This window comes from Coptis chinensis, chromosome 9 (genome assembly GCF_015680905.1).
Source record: "Coptis chinensis isolate HL-2020 chromosome 9, ASM1568090v1, whole genome shotgun sequence".
Taxonomy (NCBI): Eukaryota; Viridiplantae; Streptophyta; class Magnoliopsida; order Ranunculales; family Ranunculaceae; genus Coptis; species Coptis chinensis.
The window spans coordinates 44,602,534-44,627,063 of record NC_141464.1 but is presented as its reverse complement, the minus strand read 5'-3'; the positions used below and the strand labels follow the sequence as shown (position 1 = coordinate 44,627,063).

Below are 24,530 nucleotides of genomic sequence, written 5' to 3'. Positions count from 1 at the left end.
TTAAAAATACAATATCGGCCTCATACTACGAACATGAAAATAGTCCCCTGAGAACCAGAAAGGAGGCAACTCGAGCAAAGAGAGTGTAGAATGGTAGATAAACATTCGTATTTTTTATTAATCAACATTCAGTACATGATTTGAGTTAAAATAATTGTATACTCGTATTTATAGTGCCTACAAAGTACACCAGGTTCTCCACTAGTCTTTCCATTAGCTCTATATCTTTAGGGCATATGATCCTCCAAAACCATTAATTTAATAGGAATAAGTTGGACATGACAAAACATACCATGCCCTTCAAGTTCTTCAAAAGATCGGTTTCAGAGAACAATTTAGACTACAAAGCTGTGCAAGTTTCAGACACGACCACAAAGTTGCAAATAACCACACTTGACAAGAGTTCAGACACCGGCTCTGTTACTTCCAGCTCTGGCCTTTACATCTACTAGATGCTTCACCACATCTCTCATTGTGGGTCTTTCTGTTGGTTTTCTTGCTGTACATCTCAAAGCCAATAAGAATACTTCAATCACTTCTCTCATCTCAGTCGATTCAAAGACTTCCATTAGACCTGAATCCACGATCACCTCAATCGTTTTGCTCATGTCCCAGTTGAAGCAAGCCCAACTCACTATGTCCATACCTTCCGGAAATGAAGAACTTAAAGCTTGCTTTCTGGTTAGTAGTTCGAGTAGGACTACCCCATAGCTGTACACATCCGATTCTTTACCCCATATTGTTGTAAATGCAGTCTCTATATATCACAAGTGAATACAAATTAAAATCTCACAATAGTCCAGATGAGAACAGTGTTAATATGCAAAGTAACGTCAAAAGAAGGACTAATGTATTGCATACCTGGTGCAACATATCCAATGGTTCCTACAACTGAAACCGAATCAGCCGACGCTGAAGACTGATCCATGAGCTTGGCAATGCCAAAATCAGAAATATGAGGCTCCATTTCTGAATCCAAGAGTATATTCTTCGGTTTGATATCTCTGTGAACTATAAAGGGATCACAATCATGGTGAAGATATTCCAATCCTTGAGCAATTCCCAGTGCAATTCTATAACGAACTTCCCATTTGATAACTAGTGCCGGAACGATCTCATGTAGAATATCGTGAAGGCTACCATTCTGCATGTACTTGTACAGGATTAACCCATAATCCTTTTTGAACCAGAAGTCTTTCACTTTCAAGAGATTGCGGTGCCTGATCTTTCCAACAGTTTGGAGTTCTGTAACCATGCTTGCGCTTGCTCCTTTGCTGTTTTCAAAATCAAGCTTCTTTACAGCATACAATTTATCTGGGCCTAATGCTACTTTATAAACTGTTCCATGTGCTCCTCTCCCAATAATAAATCTCTCATCCAATCCGTCTGTGGCCTCCATTACATTTTCTAGTTGAATAGATGAGCCTAATCGAGCAATATCATACTCCTGATCTTCTGCACTTTTGAATGGAAGAAACTTACAGCTCAACACAATGCAGACTATAACACATAACAGGAATGATCCAACAGCTATACTCACGATCATTACTCTATTGACACCTTTCTTCAGCTCACTTGATAATTGTGTACATGGACTGAGACCCTTGTTCTCGCTGCACGTTAAATCATTTCCTGACTGACAAGAAAAGCAAAGACCTCTATTACCCAGGAATGAAAATGGAGAAGAGTTTAGAAACTTCAGTAGTGTATCTGGTATTGGGCCTCCGAAAAGATTATATGAAACATTCACTTCAAGTAGTGAATGGAGTTCTTGAAGTACTGCTAAAGTTCCTGTCAAGTTGTTTCGAGAAACATCAAGCCTCTCTAACATAACTAAATTTTCCAGTTCCCATGGAAGTGGCCCTGTTAAATTGTTGTTGCTGAGATTCAATGCATAGTGCAGGTTCCTCAATTGTCCAAGAGACGTTGGGATACCCCCACCAAGAAGATTCCCCCCAAGTTGTAGCTCCCAAAGCCTATTAAGTTCCGAAAAAATGTCAGGGATTTCCCCTGTGAACTGATTTTGTCCCAGTATCAAAACTGATAAATTCGTTAAGTTCCTTATATCCGCTGGAATCGAACCATTCATCGTGTTGAAACCAACGTCTAGTGAATACAGTTTTGCACATTTTGATATCTGTGGAGGCAGAGAACCTTGCAAATTGTTAAAAGAGAGATTCAAAACCTGTAATCTGACAAGATTGCCAAGATCTTCGGGTATGAGACCTGTAAGATTATTCTTGGAAAAATTAATTGTGGAAAGACTAGTACAATTCCCCAAGCTCGATGGTATTGTTCCATTTATACTGTTTCCACTGACGTCGAAGAATGATAAGCTTGAACTTTTGGTGAATTCTGGAATGAACCCTGTGAGACTATTGTGTCTGAGAATTAACCTTCGCAGGGTTGAACAGCTTCCAATATCTGAAGGCATGCGACCATGAAGCTGATTCAGACCCAAATTCAAGAATCTCAATTGTTTTCCAAAGCAAAGATTTGGTGGGATTTCGCCGATAAACTTATTGCTGGTGAAGTCTAAGTTCTTTAAACTACTGTTAAATCCCAGTCCTTGAGGTATAGCTCCTGAAAACTGGTTTTCATAGAGAAGAATGATATTTAGTTCACGAAGCTCAGTTATCTCCGTAGGCAATTCTCCAGAAAGATTGTTTCTATAAATAATGACACTTTGTAATGTTGAAACTGTCCAAATGACTGCAGGGAACTCTCCACTTAAGCGGTTAGAATACAACAAAAGTATCCGCAAACTCTGCAACATACCAAATTCGCGGGGGATCACCCCTTCGAGTTGATTTTCATATAATTGTAGTTCTTCTAACGAACTACAGTTTCCAATCTCAGGCGGAATTCTCCCCGACAATGAGTTCCCAGAAAGATAAAGAAGTGAAAGTGTGCTTAGTAAGCCAAGTGAAGATGGTATCTGGCCTGTTAAGCTATTATTCACTGCTGCAAAATCTTTCAAGCTAGTACAATTACCCAACCCTGTTGGTATCTCTCCATCGAAGCGGTTGTAACTCAAAACCAAGCTACTAAGCTTCTTGCAATCACCCAAACCCAACACGATCTCGCCATCTAGACCATTGGAGCTGACATCCACATCTGAGAGGAACTCAAGATTGTTCAAACTAACAGGCATATTTCCAACTAACTGATTATCATTCAAATACAATTCCTCCAAATTAGAACAATTCCCTAAAGAACCAGGGATTGTACCTGAGAGCTTATTATTATCCAACCACAAAGATATAAGCTCTGTCATATTACCTATATTTGATGGGATCAAACCTGTGAATTGGTTTTCATGAACTAGAATATATTCTAAATGAGGAATCATAAATAATGACACAGGTATTTCTCCCCTTAACAGATTACGATACAGTACTAAGCTTCTCAATCGTCGAAAGTCTGTTAAATAACCTGGCATCTCTCCTGTGAAAAAGTTCATGGACAAATCCATGTTAACAAGCTTACTACAATTTCCTAACTCAGGTGGAATCACACCAGAGAAGTTATTGTTGTTGAGATCGATGTCCTCAAGATGTTGTAATTGGCCGATTTCTTTGCCTAGGATACCGACAACATTGTTACTTGACAAGTTCAAGGAAATGACATTTTGTTTAAGATCACACTGTATGCCTTGCCAGTAACAGGGAGTGGAATCAGATGAATTCCAGCTCGATACGATCGATGGAGGTACCGTTAAATGCTTTAAGAGTAAAAGTAGAGTCACCCCATTGGCATTCAGAGTGAAGACTAGAGGAATAATATCAAAGAAGAAGATATGAAAGAACAAGTACTTGAAAAGAGTGGTCCTCATTACTCAAAAACTAAATGAACAGTAGAGATGGAAAAAGATATGTACCATTTTACGCTTTGTGAGCAAAGTAAGTGAAAGAATTTTGCTTCTCATAATTGCTTCTTTTTCAGATGAAGAAGACGCACGAAACTGGGCTATGTTTGTGGCGGCTGTTCTTCCCAGTTTTGGTGAATTTTTTACTTCAATATTCGTTTACTTTGCGTAGTTTGACACTACTTTGACATGCCTAAAGTACAGTTATCCGCATTGTTTGCTTTTAATATATAAATATATATATATATATTCGTTTACCGATGACTCATTTTGTCAGAGCGGTCATTCTATAATTTCCTTTAACTGGTGACCCAAAGTAATACTAATAACTTCTGCGGCTTAAAGCAGATCTTACTTCTCTCCTCCCCCCTTCTTCTCGAAGTCTGAAACTGTGAACACCATTTGTTTTGGCAATCTTGGTAGTAATAATTTGAACCATATATAGAATACATTTGTGAGAAAGGTAGGCTGTATACAGCAGTTTGCCGTTGGTGAGCTGTTAGTTTGGTGTACTACCACCCCCCTTTAGCTTATCTCCCCCCTCTTGTTCTCTTATTTAATTTTCTTAGTTTTCTTACCTTTCTTTTTGGCTTTGAGTTCTCCTCCCAACCCCCTCTTGTTCTCTTCACTTAGTTTTTTTCCTTTCAAGTTTTGTCCTTTCTGTGTTTGTTGGGATCTTTACACGGAGACATGGCAAGTTCTTCAGTGCAAGGAGGACCAACTAAAGAAAAGATTGAGGAACTCCAGTTTGAAATGCAAAATCTCTTCTGTTCTAAAGAGAAAAAGGTGGTGGACATTGGCTGTAAAAATATGATAGAAAACATAGGAGAAAGTACTACACTGCTCGGTAAACTGTATGGAGGTAAACTCATCTCTTTACAAGACCTTGCTGATGAACTACACAGGGGATGACAAACTAGGGGTAACACAAAGGTGGAACTGATATCAAAAGGCTTCTACAAGATGGAGTTTGAAAATATGGAAGAGCTAGAGCATGTCAAAGCAAATGGCCCTTGGTTGATACAAGGGTTCATCTTCTCAATAAAGAAAGGGAAACATCTACAGAATTGGGCTACATCACAGAAGTTCGATCTGGTGGATTTTTGGATACAGATTCATGGACTCCCAAGTGACCGTATAAATGAGGAGAATGTTAGGAGTGTGGGGCAAAACCTTGGCAAACTCGAGGTTGATCTCTGCTACAGAGGGGAGTTCAGAAACCCAGTAGCTAGAGTTAGAGTTCTAATGGATATTAAAGAACGGCTGCTGAAAGGTCTAGACCTCCGGACTGAAATGGGGGAAGTTTTCCCAATCACTTTCAAATATGAAAAGTTGGAAATTTTCTGTTACTTCTGTGGTTGCATTGGACATGATATCCATTACTGTAAACAGAGGGATCAATACAGCATGGATTTGCACAAATATGGAGGATCCCCCAGAGACATAAAGAATAACTTCTCGTTCATGTTGAGAGCAACGGTTTGTTTCAACGGAGTGGCCAACTTCGTAATAGCCCTCAAGAATAATATCGAACTCCAAAACCAAGATCCACCAAATGCCTAAGAAAAAAGGGGTTCTCCGATACGAAGACTATGGGCTGGGACAGGCTTGTTATCAACCCCGGCAAGAGATACGTCGGTTGGAAATGTGTCGGATGTCAGGTATTGGAGTACAGAAGAAAGAGAAGCCTCAGAGTTAGAACGGCTAGAAAAGAATATGGGGCTGGTGTGTCAGTTACCGTTGGAGGTTCAAATTTGGGTGGGTCTTTGCCCCCAGATAAAGTACAGAGTTGGGTTGGACAGGGAAAAGGCCAAGGTTTGGGTCCCCAAGGCTTTTGTCTGGATAAACGTGGTGGACCTGAGGCCCATGGAAAATCAATTGTGGTTTGGACCCCAGTGTTGGGGGCTGCAAATATGGATCTAGATGGGGACCCAAAGGATGTTGAGATAAGACCCGAACCTATACAAGATGAAGTTTCTGGAAATCATCGAGATATAGAATGGGAACAAGTGGGCTGCAAAGCTGGCATGCTAGAGACAATAGCTGTTGGAGGTGGGTTTTTGGGAACTAGGGAAAATCTATTGAAGGATCACGCCGCGACCGTATTTTGGCTCTCCCTCTTCCCAGGCCATCATTCCTTTTCTAGAAAATAACGAGACTGATGGGAGCTATCAAGCCAGATTACATGTTGAGGGTGGAAATCCCACTTTTCGATTTCTTGGGCTACCAGCACGTGGTAGGGGGTATAAAACCTTTGCCTCTCGAGGATCCAAAAGAAGAAGAGCTAAGAGAAGTTTGCAAACAGAGAAAGGTTTAAGAGTGGGAAGCAAAAGGAAACAGCTGAGTTTAGGAGGAGATTTGGAAAAGATGGATGACGGTGGCTGGCGTAGACACAGTTTGAGGGTGGCTGAAAGACTCTCAAAGAAAGCAAAGAGAGAGGCAGATGACTTAAGGGCAAAAGGATTGGGACACTTGTTGATTCCAGAAGAAGCTCAGATTGTCTCCATCTCCAGTGACTCTAGGAACTCAGTGGAACCATCAATTTCAAATTAATCACTGGACTCAAGTGTTCACTCAGATCAATGGGGACCAGAGATACCAGAGGAGGATATCCCATAAGATGCTTTCACTGATGAGGAAGAGGAGGATCCTTCAGAAGAAGAAGACTTGGACATGGTGGTTTTTAATGCTGACTCTCAGGAGGAAGTATCAGTGGGTAATGCGCCTTTGGACCTCAGTCAAGGTAGTCATGATGAGGGTGAGTTTGATTCTGATGTGAGTATCTCTCAACTTGCACAACCCTGTCCTCCGCGATTGATGACTCAACAAGAGTGAAACAACAACAAGCAAACAAAAAAAAGCAAATGGGTTCCGAGGTAAGATCTAGGAAGAGGAGAGGTTCCCCAAGTGGGTATAGTGGTGATGGAAGTTCTAATGGTGAGAGTGGTAAGTCTGCAAGCAGTGGAGGTCTGTGTGGTCTTCCTCCAGGGTTCGCGGCAGCTGTCCCCAAACAACTGCCTCAACAGAAATGATACACGCCTGGAACTGCCAGGGAATAGGTTCCTCCACGGCAGTTCAAAATCTAAAGAATCTTGTGAGGCAACATCAACCGGATATCATCTGTTTATCTGAAACCAAAGTGGGGGAGAGTAAAATTAGTATGTTAAGCAAAGTGCTAAAGTTAGATAACCATTTATGTGTTCCTACTGCTGAACATCGAGGTGGGCTGGCACTTTTCTGGAAAACAGGAGTAGACCTTGAGGTGCTGGGAGCCACGACAAATCAAATCACAGGTAAACTTTCTAATTATCAAAGTAATAATCCTTGGTTTTTCAGTTTCATCTATGGAGAGCCAAATGCTAGTTGTAGACATAGATTCTGGGCTGAGATAAGAGAAACTGCCCCATATATTCCTGGGCCTTGGCTGCTTTTTGGGGATTTTAATGCCATTAGATCCCTAGATGAGAAAATTGGGGGTCGATCTTCTTTTAATAAGTGCATGCTTGACTTTAATAATTTGATTAATGAGCTAGGCTTGGTTGATCTGGGGTATAGGGGACCTAAGTTTACCTGGAACAATAATAGGAAAGTTAAAGATAATATTCTTGAGCGTCTTGACCGTGCTCTGGCCACAGCTGATTGGCTGAATCTTTTTCCTAATATGCTTGTTAAAAATGTGGTAAATGCTACCTCGAACCATTTGTCTTTAATGATAAATCTTATGCCCAAGATGGAGGTTACTGATAGGCCTTTCAGGTTTTATAATATGTGGCTGAGGGATAAGTCTTGTAAGCCTGTAATTGATCAGGCTTGGAAGGCGGTCACTCATGACCTTCCTGACTGGAGAGTGGTCCATAAGCTCAAGAGTGTTGAACAATGCCTGAAAACTTGGAATAAGAAAACCTTTGGTAATATCTTTTATAGTATAAATAAAACTCAAAAAGATCTTGATAGAGTGCTCCAGAAACCTTTCTCTTACCAAAACCATGAAAAAGCTAAACTACTTAAGACAAGGCTGTTTGATTGGTATGACAAAGAGAAAGTTTTCTGGAAACAGAAATCAAGTCAACATTGGATTAAAGAGGGGGGCAGAAATACCAAGTTCTTCCATCTGTCCACTGTGTATAGGAGAAGAAAGAATAACATTGATAGGATTAAAGATAGTGTGGGTGTGTGGAAAGAAGGAAGACAAGGGGTGGGGTATGCTGTTAAAGAATATTTTGATGATCTTTATGCTTCGGATAAGCCTTCTAATAATGATAATATCTTTAACTTGTTTTCCCCTTGCATTACTGATAGAGAGAATGAGATCCTTACAGCCTGCCCCTCTAAGGAGGACATCTAGCATGTGGTTAAGAAGATGGGGGCCTTGAAAGCCCCTGGACCAGATGGCTTCCAAGGAACTTTCTATTAGAATTGCTGGGAGGTGGTTGGCCCAGCTATTATAGATTGTGTTAAAAATTTCTTTGAAAAAGGCTGCATGAACCCTAGATTTAATGAAACCTTTCTAGCTTTAATTCCTAAAGTTTCTAATCCTGATCATATGTCTAAGTTCAGACCTATTAGTCTGTGTAATTTCTGCTATAAGATTATTGCTAAGATCCTAGCTAATAGGCTTAAGGCACATATTAATAAGATAGTCTCCCCTTTTCAAGCAACTTTCATAAAGGGTAGGAGCATAGGTGATAATATTGGGCTTGCCAGTGAAAATTTTCATAATATGAAGAGCATGAAAACAAAACATGGCTTTGTTGCTTTGAAGATGGATATGACAAAAGCCTATGATAGGGTAGAATGGTCTTTTCTTGACAATATTTTCAATAAGTTGGGTTTCAGTGCTAAGTGGAGACAACTTATCTCCCAATGCATCTCTACTGTCTCTTACAAAGTTTTGTTGAATGGTTCTCTCCTAGAGAGCTTCAGTCCTGACAGAGGGCTTAGACAGGGAGACCCTCTCTCCCCTTACCTGTTTATCATTGTCTCTGAAGCTCTCTCTAGAATGATAGCAAAGGCTGAAAATAATGGGGAGATTCATGGCATCAAAATCAGGAGGAATGCTCCCCCTATCACTCATCTCCTATATGCAGATGACCTTATCTTATTCACTAAGGCCAGTTTGGCTGAGAGTGGCAAGGTAAAACACATATTGGAAGAGTATTGTGTAGCCTCTGGACAGAGGATAAACTATAACAAGTCTAACATCCATTGTAGCAAAAATGTGCATAGAATGCATAAAAAGATTCTTAAGAGATTCTGGAAGATGAGAATCTTTGACAAGAGAGATAAATACTTGGGAGTACCCATTGTCATATCTCAGAGCAAAAAGGATGACTTTGATTACCTGATAGACAAAGTCCATGGCAAAATAAAATGCTGGAGAGCAAAAGTCTTGAGCCAAGCTGGGAGGAAATACTCTTATCCAAACTGTGGCTCAAGCTACCCCTCTCTATGCTATGGCAACTTACAAAGTACCTAAATCCACATGCAATAAGTTAGATAAAGCATACAGACAATTCTGGTGGCATGGTACTGATGACAGCAAAAGCCTCCACACCATTGGGTGGGATGACATATGTAAGCTTAAAGCCTTGGGAGGCTTAGGATTGAGGAAAACTGGGGACATGAACAAGGCTATGCTTTCTAAGCTGGCTTGGAAAGCTGTCAAGGACACTACATCTATATGGGCGAAGACCTTTATAGCTGTGTATGGAAAATAGTGGTTTGATAGTAAAGAGGAACCCCCACCCTGGGCCTCCTGGTTCTGGAAAGGGGTGCATAGAACTGCACGTGGCATTCTCCCAGGGTTTATATGGAGTATTGGAAAAGGGGACAAGGTGAAAGCTATGAAACAACCTTGGCTTCTTCAAAACAAAGCCCCTATAACACTGCAAGAAATGCTGCCTACCAGACCTGAGTTGGAGGATCTAAGAGTAAGAGACCTAATGCTAAGGGATGGGTCAAGTTGGGACTATCAAAAGGTGGCGTCTCTATTTCCACCTGAGATAGTGACTATGATCAAACAAGTGGTGATCAGACCTAACAGTAGGGCTACTGATGAGATCAGATGGGTGCACACCTATAATGGACTCCTAACAGTCAAATCTGCCTATAAGTTTGTCACTAGAACTAATTGGCAAGGAGGTACCTCCTCTTTCAATACCAAGAGTATCAAAACTCTGTGGGGATTGCAGATGCCAGCTAACACACAGATGTTCCATTGGAAGATGTATATGAACATACTTCCCACAGGGGATGTGTTGGAAAGCATAAATATTCAGGGGGACCATACTTGCCCCTTATGTTGGTCGGCCCCAGAAGAACCCATCCACCTTTTCTTCCAATGTGAGTAGACAAAAATGGTTTGGTTTGCTTCTGAGTTGGGGTCTAGAGTTGAAGAACATGCTGACCATACTATAAGAGACTGGCTGGATGTCTTCCTAGAGTGGACACAAACAGCTGACCAAGGACTTGTAGAAAAGCACGCGCTAGCGTTCATATTTTACAAGATATTTGGGGAGTAAGAAATAAGGCTAAGTTTGAGGGTAAATTGCCCAACAGAGATAGCCTGCTGAGAAGGGTTTATGCTCAGTGGAACAGGAGCCTGGAAGCATATAGAGAACCTCAGGGAGTAGTTTTTTCAAACTCTTACCTTTCTAAGACTTGGCTTGATGAGAAAAACAATCCTATTTTTCCTATTGTGGAAGTAAATATCAGATTAATCCGCTTTGATGCGCCTTCAGAGGGAAACAATGGTGGCAAAGAGCAGCAAGGACTTTGGCTTGGGATAGAGAAGGAACTATGGTGGGAGCAATGCATTATGGCTCTTTGAAGTCGGGTCCGAGAGGCAGAGATGGTGGCACCGAAGTGGTTGTTAAACTAGCTAGGACCACGGAAGCACATCGGCCTGTTTGAAGGAGAGATCCGTCATCAAGTTATTTTGGCTGCACAAAACTTGAGTGAGCAGCAGTTGATAAATTGGAAACTATATTCCATTAGATGTAATATTCAGGAGTTATGCCATATTTTCACTTTTTGTAGGTTTAGTTGGATTAGTAGGCAAGTGAATGGTGAAGCTCATGAGCTAGCCAAGTGGGCTTCTAGATATCAGGATCTGAACTCTCTCCCCGGCTTTTTGTTGGACACCAGTACTGTACCCCTTATGCTTTGAATTTTATAAGACATATTTTCAACGAAAAAAAAAAAAAAATGACTCATGTTGTCGTCATAAGATATGGGTTGACTTGGGAAATAAGGGAATCAAAATCAAAATAGTGTTTATGGAGTATGGACTAGTCTGAAATCTGGCACTTTGCGTGCAAATTGGTTAAACTTGTCAAAAGTGTTTCGATTTCTCTCCTCTCCTCGCCAAAATGACAGTGATAAAACCCATCAAGAGAAAAAGGAAACAAAAAACAAAAGAAAAAGGAAACCAAAAAACAAAACCCAAAATCGAAATGTTGACCCAAATCGAGGTGATCGAAAAAAGACTTGATCGCCGATACATTGAAATGGTATATGGTGTGTCACAGATCACTGGGTCTGGAATTTATTTTCATCTTCTTTTGTTTTCACAAAAAATTGGTCCAAGACTCATTTTCAAGTGAAAACCACTCTCAAAACCAACGATTTTTTCCACTCTCAAGTACAAATTTCGGGTGAAAATAATCTGGAAAACTAATTTTCGAGTGAAAATAACTTTTAAAGATAAATAACCTATATTTGAAATAAATATTTTCGATTTTACCCTTTTCTGTCGTTTTGTTATGAACCCTTTCTGTCGTTTTCTATCGTTTTGCTATGAACCCTTTCTGTCGTTTTGCTATGAACAATGAGTGTTCATATTTTATGTTGTCCAAATAGATGAACGTACCTCATACAATATATTGATATATGAACAATGATTGTTCATAGTTCATGTTGAGGTATAAACAATGATTGTTCATATTCCAATAGGTGTTCTTACTAATCATACATTATGTTGAGGTATGATTATTAATTGTTCATATCCTAAATAGGTATGAACAATAATTGTTTATAGTTTATGTTGATGTATGAACAGTGATTGTTCATACTTGAATAAGTGTTCTTATTGATTATACATTATATTAAAGTATGAACAATCATTGTTCATATCCTAAATAGGTCAATTATTGTTCATAGCTCATGTTGAAGTATAAACAGTGATTGTTCATACTCCAATAGGTGTTTTTACTGATCATATATTATGTTGAGGTATAAACAATGATTGTTCATACCCTAAATAGGTATGAATAATCAACAATGAGTGTTCATAGCTCATGTTAAAGTATAAACAATAATTGTTCATACCCCAAATAAGTATGGACAATCATTATTCATACTATATACACGGGGTCGTTTCGGTTGGGCCAGACAGTTTATTATTTGGTACCAGGAATATGCTTTACCTTTCATCTATCCGAGCCATTTTTAATTTTGCATCAAGAGTATACTCGACTTTTTATCTACCCGGTCTTATAAGTGATTAAAAAAAATATCCTCTAGAATTACTTTTTCTCTCGATCTGTCCTATACAGATTCCTCTAGAACAAGATGTAATTTCCCATTGGAAGAGAGTTGGTTTAATACCAGTCAACCCAACAAAGTATAGGTAAAATAAGGATACATTTTAATGGTATCTCAGGTATGGATCCACCTCCGTTTGAAAGGAAACTGTAGCTGTTAGCCTTCCATTCTTTATAGTCTGCTCCACGTTGAGAACCTTTTTACATATGGTAGTGCATTGAATCAATAAGTCCCTAAAGATAGAATAAACACCATCCCCATTAAGATGGGAAATTCTTTTCTTGCATCCACAATTAGAATGAAAATGCCAAAAGATCAAATTAGACTACATATTGTAAAACCATAAAAGACACATGCTAAATATAGGATGATCTTTTCTTTTATGGTTTTACACATATTACACCATGATTCTAGTACGGTCAAAAATCAAAATAGCAGCGGCAGAACTGGCACCAGAAAAAAAAAAATGGGGCTGAGCTTAGACACTGCAAAAACTAAAATCAAAAGAGAGATTGCATTTGCCACCTTTCTTTAATTTCAAGTGAACCCACCCTCCAAAATCTTAAGCCTATCTCAACTCTAAGGAGAATTCACAATCCCAAAACTTCACTTCTTTTATTCATTTTCCATTAATCTTCTTTTCACTTTTTTCCTGCTGTTGTTGTTGTTGTTGTTGTGTATGCACTGATGAAAAGATTTTCGAAGGTTGGTCATTACAGAAAATGTTAGAAACCATTTATCTATTTTTGGTTAAATTTGCTCTGCCAACAGTCAGTCATCTGATTTTGGTGCAAAACTCAGGAGGTCTGGATCAATTTCAGCCAGTGGAATCGTAATCGTTCCACCTTCCTCAGTCCACTTGATGGATTCCCGCTCTAGAAACTTCAGGACCTGTTAGAAAGGATTCAGAACGTAATTAAATTTGTAACCATGGTCAACCAAGAGATATACTACACAACTCTGGAGTAAAAAAGCTTGTAAGGTCAATCCAGAAGATTGAAGCTAATACTTTGATTAAGTACGTTTAAACCAATTGACTGGATGAGTAGAAAACTTGACCACCCTGGAAAAAAAAAGTTCAATCCTAAGGGCAATGAAGACTGTAATCCAATTATGCTATAAGACCACATGAGTATACTTCCTTGTTGGAAATACTTCTCACAGAATTCGCACCTAAAGCAGGGTGCTTTTTGTTCTTTTTTCTTGTTCACCTATACCTGGGTGTTGCAGACACTCCAAATGACAACTACTTTCTTAGCAAAATATCTAGAACTTTAATAATTTGAATAACAGTATCCCAGTCTATTTGGATAGCTTCAAGATAAAACCTTCCTACGTGAGCCTTGCAAACTTACTCTCTCTGGAGTTCTTCATCAAGAGAATTTGATCCGTCAATCTTCAGAAATAGAAAGAGAGGGACTCTTTCTATAAAAAAAGTTACAAGATCCTATAGAAGGTTTCTCTTAAACAAACTGTCTGTTAACGGACATGTTATATAGTGTCTTGAGCAGCTTATATAGTGTCTTGCACAGTTTATATAGTGTCGTATATAAGTTGCCCACGAACAAGTTAATAAGCGTAAATTAAAAAGTTGTTCAGCCCCACGAACATGTCGGTTTAAGAGAAAGCTTGTTTAAACTAATAAGTAGTTCAAAAAGTGGGAAAAAAGAAACCTATGTTACTTGGACAAGCCATAATTTAAAAATAATTCGTATCGGAAACGTATCCATGTGTCCGACACTTCGTATCCGTGTCAGAGACGGACACACATATCCGTGTCAATGTACTTATAAAGAAACAGGTAAACTGGACTATAACAGCTTTAGAATAATATATATACAGCCTTCATTTTATAAAATCTTTGTTCAGCTACGAGCTATTTAGAAAAGCTTGCAGCAGTGTAAAGGTCTTTTGTGGAGATATAGCGTTTTACCTGGCATGTCATTTTACAACTAAAGGAAAACCATTTCTGTTTACTTCCTAGTTCCTACAATAATTACACGTTTTATATTTTTCATAGAATAAGGTGCGAGAACGACCTATGCCATGTGCAGTTGTGCACAATATATACTAATTGGGGAATATATTATTTGCTAAACTAGTAAACTTTTGCAAGGTAAGTATCAAATGCACAGACATAAGCACACAGAAAAAGTAGTTACAGAGCTTATTAGTTATGGGTAGCCTTTCTTAAACTGGTACCTTTTCTCATTAAAAAGGTTTTAGAAGATAGTGATCTCAAAATTTTAAATGGAAAACTTAAAATAATAAACCAAGGTTGACATTAACTTAAGGTGAAAACCACCAATAGTAATTACCCTTGGAAGACCCTAATTTCTACCTAGTGCAAGGTATTTAGACACACTTTGACACGATGTGGAAAACAAATTCAGGGCAGCTCACCATGTGACACAACTAAAAAAGAATGTTGTGAATCGGCACCACTCAGAAGAAATAGAAAATAAAATTTGAAAAAGTAAAAAAGGAGAAAGTTACAGAGGAACCAAAACTGGAGAAATCAAAGACAATTCAGGCATTGTTATCTAGGACGACTTCCAAAGATACAACATCTAGACTCTAGCTTCAACACAGGAAAGACACCATGAAGGAAATGAAAAGGGAAACCAGGCAACGCCAAAAGTCAACAGAACAAAAAGTATTTATATTGTTCAAAAAATCAGCAAACACAAATGACAAATCCTGAAATCCACGTTCCAAATGGGTAAATTGTGAAAACATAACACTTCAGGCAACCCCTTTCCTACTTCAATCCAAATTAAATTAGATCTCAAGATGCATCAATGGAAATGGCACTTGCCTTCTTCTGATTATGTACTTTAAGCTCTTGCTAAAGCAAAAGAGCGAACCGTTAAGGACCTCTTGAAAGTTGGAACATTAACTCATGGAAAGACAACCTTATCTCGTTAATCAATTCTAAGGATTTTAACGATTTCAAACATTACCCTGTACACTTTTTGGTAGAGGTGTCAATTGCAAAAATAATGAAACCATCTTGTAGTAAACTAGCGGTTGATCGTAGTTCACCAAACTAAACTCAATAGAACCATTGGTTTACCACCTATGAAAATTACAATATTGTTGGTGTCAGGGTTTCAGAAAAGAGTCAAGTTTAGGCAAAGGAAAAAGTAATTATTCTAGCAAAGAAAATAAGTTTATTGCAAATACCAAAACGTAAATAGTCAATCCTATGTAATTCAAACAAATAATATAAAACTAAAACAGCTCATTTAACTAGGTCTTACCCGTCTTTTTCTGGACCCTTGAGTAATATCTTCACCAGTCTCAACAATGACCTTGAGTTTCTGAATAGCTGAGTAAGGAAATTGGTTCAGTGTCATGTCATATAAATCAGTTCAAGAGTATCGCAAAGGGCAAAATATTAACATACATTGAATACCAGAAAGCGAAGAAAGATGGACTTTCATCAGGCGTATTGCTTGTTTCACATCATGATCATGCACATCAAGAACCACGTCATCTGGACTCTCCTTATTACTAATTTACAAATGCAAACTAGTTACAAATATAGACATTTCGAAATCAAGTAGGAAAAGATGAAGAAACAATAAGAAGAGCCAAATGGGTAGGAAGTTCAGACGGTAAACCAATAGTCTAATTAATACAAAGACCAACCTGCATTCGAAAACCTTTTGAGAAGATTTAGCATCTGCTTCTCGGGCCTTGTTATTGTAAAATTGTCCCTAGATATCCAACACAAGTTATCAAGTTAAAAACATTCAAATCTATTAAGACAGTATTAATTGGCTGAAACATTGGACCAAGACTGAGGTCAACAAATGCATCTTAGTTCACCAATCTACCATGTCATTTAGATATTTCCACCTGCAGAAAATTATTGTTTTCTCTTTATTTTAATTTTGATTTATTTTGATTAAACTAACATGAAAGTTATCAAAGATCCCAAGCAAAACACAGAATTGTGGAACTGCCAACAGAAGCTGTCCACTATCTGTCTTTTTTTTAGATAATCTTCTTACATCTGTCACCCCTTAAACCCAAGTACTGATTCTCCGAGACCACATTGATGGCTACCATGGACATTTGGAAAATTATTGCTTAAAAACAAGAACATCCCAACATGAAGGGGTAAAACTCCGGGAGTAAAGCCCTACATCACAGCCAAATTAAAGCTGCTCAAATCAGGCCACGAGAGAGTTTCACAAGAAGATCAGGCCTGACATCTTATCAAAAATGATCTCCATTGGTGAATCCTAATAAATATCTTTGATATTGAAATAACCGCCAATAAAGTTTTGCACCAACTTCAGAGTATATGTAAATATTCAATATAACTCCTTATAACAAGCACAGTGTTATCTAGATGTACCTTACTAAGATTCTAGTTTCTACTTTATTGTTTTAATACCCTTAGAGTTGTAACTTTCATTCATATCATCTCCAAAGGGTCATACCTATTCCCTCTTTTCATAAGCATCAAAGTTGTATGAAACAAACAAATCCAATTACCATGCTTTCCTTGGAGATCAAAAATTAATATATTATACACCATCCAACTCCTATGTCTCCAGTTACCAAAAACAAAAACTCTATGTCTCCAGTTTAGGCAATCTCTAATCAACAACTACTATGTATCTACCTTCAATTCAAGGGAACACATGCAATTATTATGGTTTTACAGATTCCAGACTTAAGGCATCACAATTGCTTTCCTAACTAACTTCCCTGTCATTCCTACCCAGTGTCCATCTTCTGTTCAGCCTTTTCATCATATAATGATAGATGTATGGAAGATGACAAGGAAACTGTTACCTAGGAAAAACCTTACCATCTATTAGTAACCAAAATCAATGGGAGATGGGAGACAGTCTAGATGTCATCATTTGTAAAAAGTAGGGAAGGCTCTGTGAAAACAAAAACCACAAGTTACAATAAAATGCAGGTTCTTTTTAAAATCGGCTAATATACGCCGCTCTACACCTCAACCAGCCAAGTTACCCTAACACTAAAATTGGGAAGTCGCAGTATAAACAGAGCCTTTCGAAGTTGCTGAACCATCTTGCTACTTTTGTTTCCAGGAGCCTATAGGAGACAGGATCATCTGACCTCCTCTGAAGTGGTACACCTATCTCACATAGGTCAGTACAGTCTATAAAAGTAGGGACTACCATTGGACTCTGCTACACCTACTAGGCATACCATAGTAAGCCATGGGTATATCATAAGAGCTCCATAGAGTGACACGATTGTAACATTTTTCTTATCAATGAAATGTTGCTATGATCCCTCCATAGGCATTACATGGGTTGTCACTCCACATGAGAACAAGCCAATTTCAGTTATAATCCTATGATCCCTCACTTGCAAATTAACTTACCATCCAAGGCAAACATTTTAATACTGTGGTACTTGGCTCTTCGTTAAAAGAAATTGTTTCTATAATAACTTACATTGTTATTATTCCTTTTAAAAATATTTCGTGCATACAGGATGCTAGTGAAGTCTTCAAATCTAAGTTCCCTAATAAGATTGACACTCCTGGACCAAGCAAACAAAAGCTTCTTGATATCCTCCAAAGTCTTATAAATTAAATACTAGTTTAGAAGATTTTTTGTTTTTTATTTTTTTTTTTAAAAAAACACCTTTTTTTCATTCCAAAGTTTAAATTTACCTCTGAAGTACAAAAATAAATGGCATTGTATTTTTCTCATTTATGGTTCAAACGTATAAAACCATAGGCATACCCACCTCATGGAAAAAAAAAACTTTATTTCACAGAATTTACCGTCCACATTTCACAATTTTTACCAAATTAACCATATGCCAATTTTTCCGACTTTGAACAGCACCACCATTAATTCATGAAACCTATTTCCGTACATCACAAGACCAATTGACAAAGTATTGAAACTATCTCATATTTAAAATACCTTGTGTCATTCCTAACTTCTAGGGAAATGTAACTGCATTGAATTCTAGCTAACCACCACGTAAGTACACAAAATCCTGGTACATCATCCACCTTCAACATTTTGAGATCAATAACTCCTACTGATATACCACACCTTGTAAATACCAATAATATACTACTTCCCAGAGATAAATATTAAGGTTGATGTTTATGCTACTAGTAAGGTAGTTGTATCATCTGGAAGGTCCAAAACACAGAACTTCATAACCTTACCTGTTGAAGAAGCTTCTCAGCTAGAGTGTGATTTCCTTTTGAAAACGCCTCTACAGCCTGTGAAGGTAATGGCATCAGTATATATCATCTAGAATTAAATATTTTAATCTTTGTTTCTTTTGTATTGTGTGAGTGTCCAAGTGTATGAAGAGGGAATGATGTGCATGGGAAAGAAAAAAAAAATGGAAATTGCTACTTACAGCTTTATAATATTCCTTCATTGTAACCCAATGCTCTCTGGCAGTTCTCCGAAGGACCTGATAGCTATCCTCTTCTTCAACATCTGTTTAAATGATAGAAGAACGTAAAAGAGGTCAAAAAGACCCTAGTTACAGTCTATTCAAAACTGTTATCATCCCCATATTTCAAAATTTCCCAAAGTAAAATCCACATCCTCCTTATTAAAATCTGTCACGTTGTAAATTCAAAGATGCAAAAATTGTTACAGTAAGTATTAAAGTGTGCTGATGAAAGAATGGTCAAACTCTTGGAAAATGACAATTCCAGTTCTCCAACCACGTCTTTCTTTCTCACTTTTTCTCTTTATTGGTAATCTCCAACCCTCTCAAAGAGGAGTTGCACAATGAACTTTCAAAAAATAACTCTCCAATTTTTAGAAATGAAAGACTTGTATTCCTTTTACACACATCCTTTGAAGGATAATGAGTACTATATCCATCTGCCTTTCTTGCATTACTTGACTTCAGATTTCAATATATAGCTGAAACTTAGAAATTTAAATATAGGACGAAGTTTAAGACTAGGGACAGCTAAGATTTTTTTTTATTTGACCTAATTATGAGATAAACTCACGTTAAAATATTCTAATTTATTTTGATTTAAAACATCAAGTTTTAATGTGTTTCTAGTACATCTTGAGTACATTAATTGGCACACCCACCTATGTTATTATATTTTTGAAATTCCCAGTGTTAATATGTTTTGTTCAAAAATTATTTCCATGTGTTTTAATTCACAGATTCTTTGGAGAAAACTCTCACACTGCGATGGAGAAACTGACAGTAGAGGGAGCAACTTAATAAAATGTAACCGAATGTCAAAGCACATGAACTAAGTCTACAAATTTAAATATATATAAATGATCTAAATTGTGTTATCCAAGATAAAAGTCCGCACCGTCGTCTGTATCTTTTTGTGGTTCTATAGAATATGGCAAAAGTGATGGAGTTCTGTGAATTCTGTCTTCTAGAGGTTCAGACACAACTGTTCCATACGATCTCTTGTTCTTCACGGCTCTACTTAGCAGGGTTTTTCTTGGTTGTTCTTCAGGTCTATCAGGGGCACTGAACAATGAAGTTAACACTTCCCTTGACAGGTTCCTTCTCTCTTGGGCAATTTGTTCTGCTTCATTTCTGCATACAAATGTAGCCCCACCAGCATAGTGTGAAAATATAGAATAAAAAGAAAAAAGAACCTATTATCAGATAATGTTAAGAAATAAAAATCAACTTCCTCTAGTTCTTTTTGAAGAACCTATTACTGGTCAAGTAGCAAGCTCAAAATTTCTTAAGAAGCTTTCAATTCAAATGGAGGAAACATACCGCAGAGGTAATCCTGTTGATTTGGACGCTTTTTTAGGAGAAGAATATTGTTGATTTGAATCCTCTTCTGCAAACTATATATAAACTTAGATGAGAAGCAAAAGAGACAATCAAAAGACATCCTATCTTCATTTAATTCAAAGTGGACATACAATGAAAACAAAATAAGAAATATGATAGTAGACAATCTTAACAGCATAATAGACCTTATAGGCTCATACTTCATGGGAAAAAAGAACAGTGGAAGATAAAAGATGCAAAATTGAAAAATCAAATATAACATCAGCAGACCATGTTTCTTTTCATTTTAGTTAATCTCTCTGAGCCCTAAGAGCATCTCCAACCCCTCCCCCTCCCCCCCCCCACCCCCCCCAAACAAATTGCATTTTCTTTTGCTCCACCACCACCCTAGAAGGTCAAAACAGGCCCTTCACCAAAAGTTAACGTATAAGAAGACAAAACTATAAATGTATAATCTTAAACTGTAACAAGCTGGTGGCATTCTACACCCTTAGGAGTCAGGTCTCGTATAGTCCCTTAAAGTTCACAAATGCATGTTTTGCTTCATTTTAATCATCATACTTTTAGTTTTTCACAAAGTTGAAATCTAAAAACATCTGACTCCCAAACACCTCTCCCCCCCCCCCCCCCCCCACACACACACAGTCCCTTTACAAAAAGTTCATTCAGATAAAGGACAAAATTAAAACTTAAACTGTACCAAACTAGCACATTGCATTACTAGTGCCTCCCTCGTATCTAAAATTGTCCCTTCTTATTTCACAGAATCCTCATGTAGCTTATGGTTTTAATGTTTTATGTAGGACAGCCAGTCAGCCAGATTCAGATTTTTGGTTTGTTCAGAATTTGTGATATGATTATGTGAAGCACATCTGGAGATGCCCTAATGATGAAATATGAGATACTGTAACACTAACACCAGGAAGACCTGTTCTACAAAACTTTGTTAAAACATATTAGGACGAAAATATACTTCATGATTTTTATTTAACAATGATAAAGAAGCACTGAAACCAAAAGCTTCATGTTTTCAATTTTATTCATACTTATCCAAGAGAACTGAACACTCAGTAATCACTAGTAGACAGAAGTAAAGGAAAAGGAAAGAAAGCTAAAATAACATAGCAATTTTTTCCCATTCATTATACTATTTTAGGAAGAAAATACAATCATATTTGTGCCTATTTAAGAATACTTACTTTTTCTGCGAAACCACCAATAATGTCATCACTTTTGTTCAATGTTGAAGCAGATTGATCAACTAGTTTCTCTATGCTCTGAAATGCAAAAGAATATCATACAACTATTAGAAGTATTACCCAGGATCCATAACACGTACACAAGCAAGGAAACTTTGTAATATATATAATGAAAGCAACATAAATTCTCAACCCTTGATCAAAGAGAACTACAGAAACTATTATTTGTTTGCAACTTCAACTTGCAGCAGATATCATAGAAAAAATTCAGGGAGAGTTCAGTATCATCTTTTCCCTTTCTTTTACTCTAGAGCAGTTATATATTAATAGCACACCTTAAGTAACTTGCATACCCCCTGGTTTTCTGGAACAACAAAAAGGAAAATCACAAGATGAAAAGCTTTCCCTTACAACAGAGGACAAGGAAATGTTTCCTAGAAACCACATCTATAACAATCATGTATTTCTAACACATGAACTCAATAGTCAGCCAAAATGGCAGCTAGCTTAGTTGGTAAAGTCAGCGGGCCTAACTGTCACAGACCACGTAAAGACCTAGAGATACTCACCAGCAAAATTACACGGTTAAATATCAAATTGAAAGAAACAAAGAATTAAGAATCCTGAATGCTATATAACAGAGCCTCAAAATAGCAGCGCCAGCATTTTAAGTTAACTATAAATATTCTGGTAGCGGTGTCCATCAATCCGAATCCAAAAAATATAATGATGAAGTTATTGTTTGTTTGACCGGTGAAGGTTAAATTAATAAATTGTAATAGATCAAACGTAATGATGAAGTTATGAAGACAGGATGAATTATATTAATACCATTTTACATATTGAAGTCAACAAAGATAAGATATGAGGAAGTTAAAGAAAATATACCATTACAATGAAGAAAGAAGTTATATACCTTATTTGTATCATACCCACATGAACCTGCAAATCAATTAGCAACTGATTAGTAGATAACCATTTGTACATCTGATGTCATCTCTATTTTATCAAAATATTCCAAATATAGCCAAAAATACTTCCACTTCAGAGAGTTGCTTTTAGATCGGACTAAGGTCATTAGGGGACCCCGAGGGTGGGAGACTCTTGTAATAGGGAGTTATTTCTACGTAGTCATACTGGTACAACTGAGGTACTCACTCACTAGTTGTACTTGCTGTGCTTTTGCACCCCATTCTAATAAAGTTTACTTATAAAAAAAAAAAAATGCACAGAAACCATAAATTTTCACAATTGAGATTTTGGAATTTTTAAAAGCCTGACCATGTTTTAGATACCAAACAGACACATTTTAAATTTGAACAGCAAAGCTTCTGGACTTCATGCATTAAATCTGGGCAGTCTAACAACATGACCACTCATTTCTTCAAAGTGAAACTGAAAACTAAAAGTGCAATGCAAATTTCTATATTATATAAAGACCACTAAAAAGCAAATCAGATCTATAATATGTATGTTTAACCATTGGGCAACTATATGAGCTTGTATATCTTAGAAAATTAAATGTAAGAGTAAGACTAATGGTAGGGATATCCATCTAAAATGCATACTTAAACAATGTAGAAAGACTACATTCATTTGACAAGCAAATCAAGATAAATTGATATTAAAAAAACAAAACACATAAACAAAACATAACCAAACCCAAAACAAACAAACAACCGAACAAACAAACAAAAGAACTCAAAAAGGACACAATTCAGCTAGACAATAGGCGCAAAAATTATTGTAAGAAAATTAAAATAAAATACGTACCAAGAACATCCCGAATCACATCCATGCTGAGTTGAAATCCCTCTCCAAGCATTTTGAATAAGAAAAACTCAACATCTTTATCTATAGGTTGCTGGCTTGTGGAAGAATCCAATAAAATGTCGTCTCCCTCAACCTCATTCATTTGGAACTCAGTTAAATTTATTTTCAAAGGTTTGGATGTTTGATATAACCCATTTGATGCTGTTGTGGGTTTAGAGTAGGCTTTACCAAGAACACTCGACACCGTACCAACAGAGGCAGATTGCTTTTTATGTTTCAATGATTTGGAATTCCCATCTGCATTAGTCGAATTCTCTGATGGAACTGCCTCCGTCGACCGCTCATTGGATGTTTGACTAGTAGAAGCAGAAGAAGTACATCCATTTGATTCAGCCAAAATTCCTGCAGCGATTTCAGCATTACGACCCGCTTTGCAAAATGCCGAAGCAATCTCCCTTAGAGAAAATGCAGAAGCAAAAATATCAAGTAACCCCGCCAAGGCCCTTGTTTCATCATCATGCTCTAAACTGCCCAGTTTATGTACTTCCATTTCCACTATTCTTCAAAATCCAGAATAAGACAGAGCATCAGACACATTTCATTATTAACTATATTCAACAGTCAAAGCAAGGAGAAATCTATCTAATTCACCAATAATACAATTATAAAAAGATGATACCTAACAATTAAACCGATTTCAGTTTCATCAAATTTCCAAGTAATCCAAACTATAACAACACTAGAATAAACCAATCAAGTGATTTAAACTTTAATGTTGAATCGTATTCACGTTTGATTAAAGTGATGATGATTAAAATAATATGGAAAAGCAAATGCTGCTTACTTTAAAAGCGAGGTGTCTACTCGTTTTTTACTCTCTCTCGTTTTCTTTTCTTCTTAAGGAAGGAAAGAAAGAGGAGAGAGAAAAACAGTATGAGGTGTGGGAAGTGTGTTTCGGGTCGGTATTTATATAGTTTGTTAGAGCATTTGCAATGCCAGGGAAATAAAGGAGTTTGTGACTTTTTTTACTTAGTTGGGTCCAAAAGCGCTCTGCAATGCTGGGTGAAAAACTCGGTGACTATTTTTCCCAGTTCAAAACAAGGTGAAATCTTTCATCGAAATAGTCACTGACTTGTTAACTTCGGACGAGATGTTGGATTCCGTCTGGATTACAAAACTCACCAGACGGAATCCAACATCCCGTCCGGAGTCCTAACGGCTAGTTTACCAACGGTCAAAAAGTTAAAACGGTCAAAATAAAAAACTTTGATATATATACAACATTTGTTTCATTTCAACTCACACTTTCAACTAGGGGTGCAATGGGCCGGGTCGGGCTAGCCCGGCCCTAAACATTTAAAAGCCCTTTAGATATTAAG

The 24,530-nt window shown here is 37.4% G+C and overlaps 3 protein-coding genes across 6 annotated transcripts; 1 reads left to right on the top strand and 2 right to left on the bottom strand.

The window, feature by feature from the left end:
* Positions 1 to 91: 91 nt before the first annotated feature.
* On the bottom strand, positions 92 to 3,980 carry LOC147476207 (uncharacterized). Its single transcript, XM_086582218.1, has 2 exons — positions 862 to 3,980; positions 92 to 757 (listed from the first exon to the last, which is right to left on the bottom strand). The coding sequence occupies exons 1-2, from the start codon at positions 3,833 to 3,835 to the stop codon at positions 405 to 407; spliced, it is 3,327 nt and encodes a 1,108-aa protein (XP_086438344.1). The 5' UTR covers positions 3,836 to 3,980; the 3' UTR covers positions 92 to 404.
* A 3,048-nt stretch (positions 3,981 to 7,028) lies between these two features.
* On the top strand, positions 7,029 to 8,213 carry LOC147476206 (uncharacterized). The gene has a single exon (XM_086585657.1). The coding sequence runs from the start codon at positions 7,029 to 7,031 to the stop codon at positions 8,211 to 8,213; it is 1,185 nt and encodes a 394-aa protein (XP_086441783.1).
* A 4,439-nt stretch (positions 8,214 to 12,652) lies between these two features.
* SDE5 (silencing defective 5) lies at positions 12,653 to 24,135 on the bottom strand. 4 transcript variants are annotated; one of them, XM_086582100.1, is made up of 12 exons: positions 23,996 to 24,135; positions 23,152 to 23,711; positions 22,295 to 22,320; positions 21,379 to 21,456; positions 20,159 to 20,232; positions 19,734 to 19,969; positions 18,797 to 18,879; positions 18,597 to 18,653; positions 16,067 to 16,134; positions 15,822 to 15,928; positions 15,676 to 15,743; positions 12,653 to 13,303 (listed from the first exon to the last, which is right to left on the bottom strand). In XM_086582100.1, exons 2-12 carry the CDS (start codon positions 23,699 to 23,701, stop codon positions 13,184 to 13,186), a joined length of 1,467 nt encoding a protein of 488 aa, XP_086438226.1. In that variant the 5' UTR covers positions 23,702 to 23,711; positions 23,996 to 24,135; the 3' UTR covers positions 12,653 to 13,183. The 4 variants fall into 4 exon arrangements, with proteins under 4 accessions (XP_086438226.1, XP_086438225.1, XP_086438227.1 ...); XM_086582099.1 differs by having other exon boundaries at positions 23,152 to 23,706; positions 23,996 to 24,119; XM_086582101.1 differs by having other exon boundaries at positions 23,831 to 24,112.
* Positions 24,136 to 24,530: the final 395 nt, after the last annotated feature.

Coding starts and splice junctions, on each gene's coding strand:
- SDE5 (XM_086582099.1), bottom strand. Junction 22,321..23,151: donor TGTGATTCGGGATGTTCTTG/GTACGTATTTTA, acceptor ATTGATTTGCAG/GTTCATGTGGGTATGATACA. Junction 19,970..20,158: donor TCAACAGGATTACCTCTGCG/GTATGTTTCCTC, acceptor ATTTGTATGCAG/AAATGAAGCAGAACAAATTG.
- LOC147476207 (XM_086582218.1), bottom strand. CDS start 3,835: ATGAGGACCACTCTTTTCAAGTACTTGTTCTTTCATATCTTCTTCTTT. Junction 758..861: donor CATTGGATATGTTGCACCAG/GTATGCAATACA, acceptor TGTGATATATAG/AGACTGCATTTACAACAATA.
- LOC147476206 (XM_086585657.1), top strand. CDS start 7,029: ATGTTAAGCAAAGTGCTAAAGTTAGATAACCATTTATGTGTTCCTACT.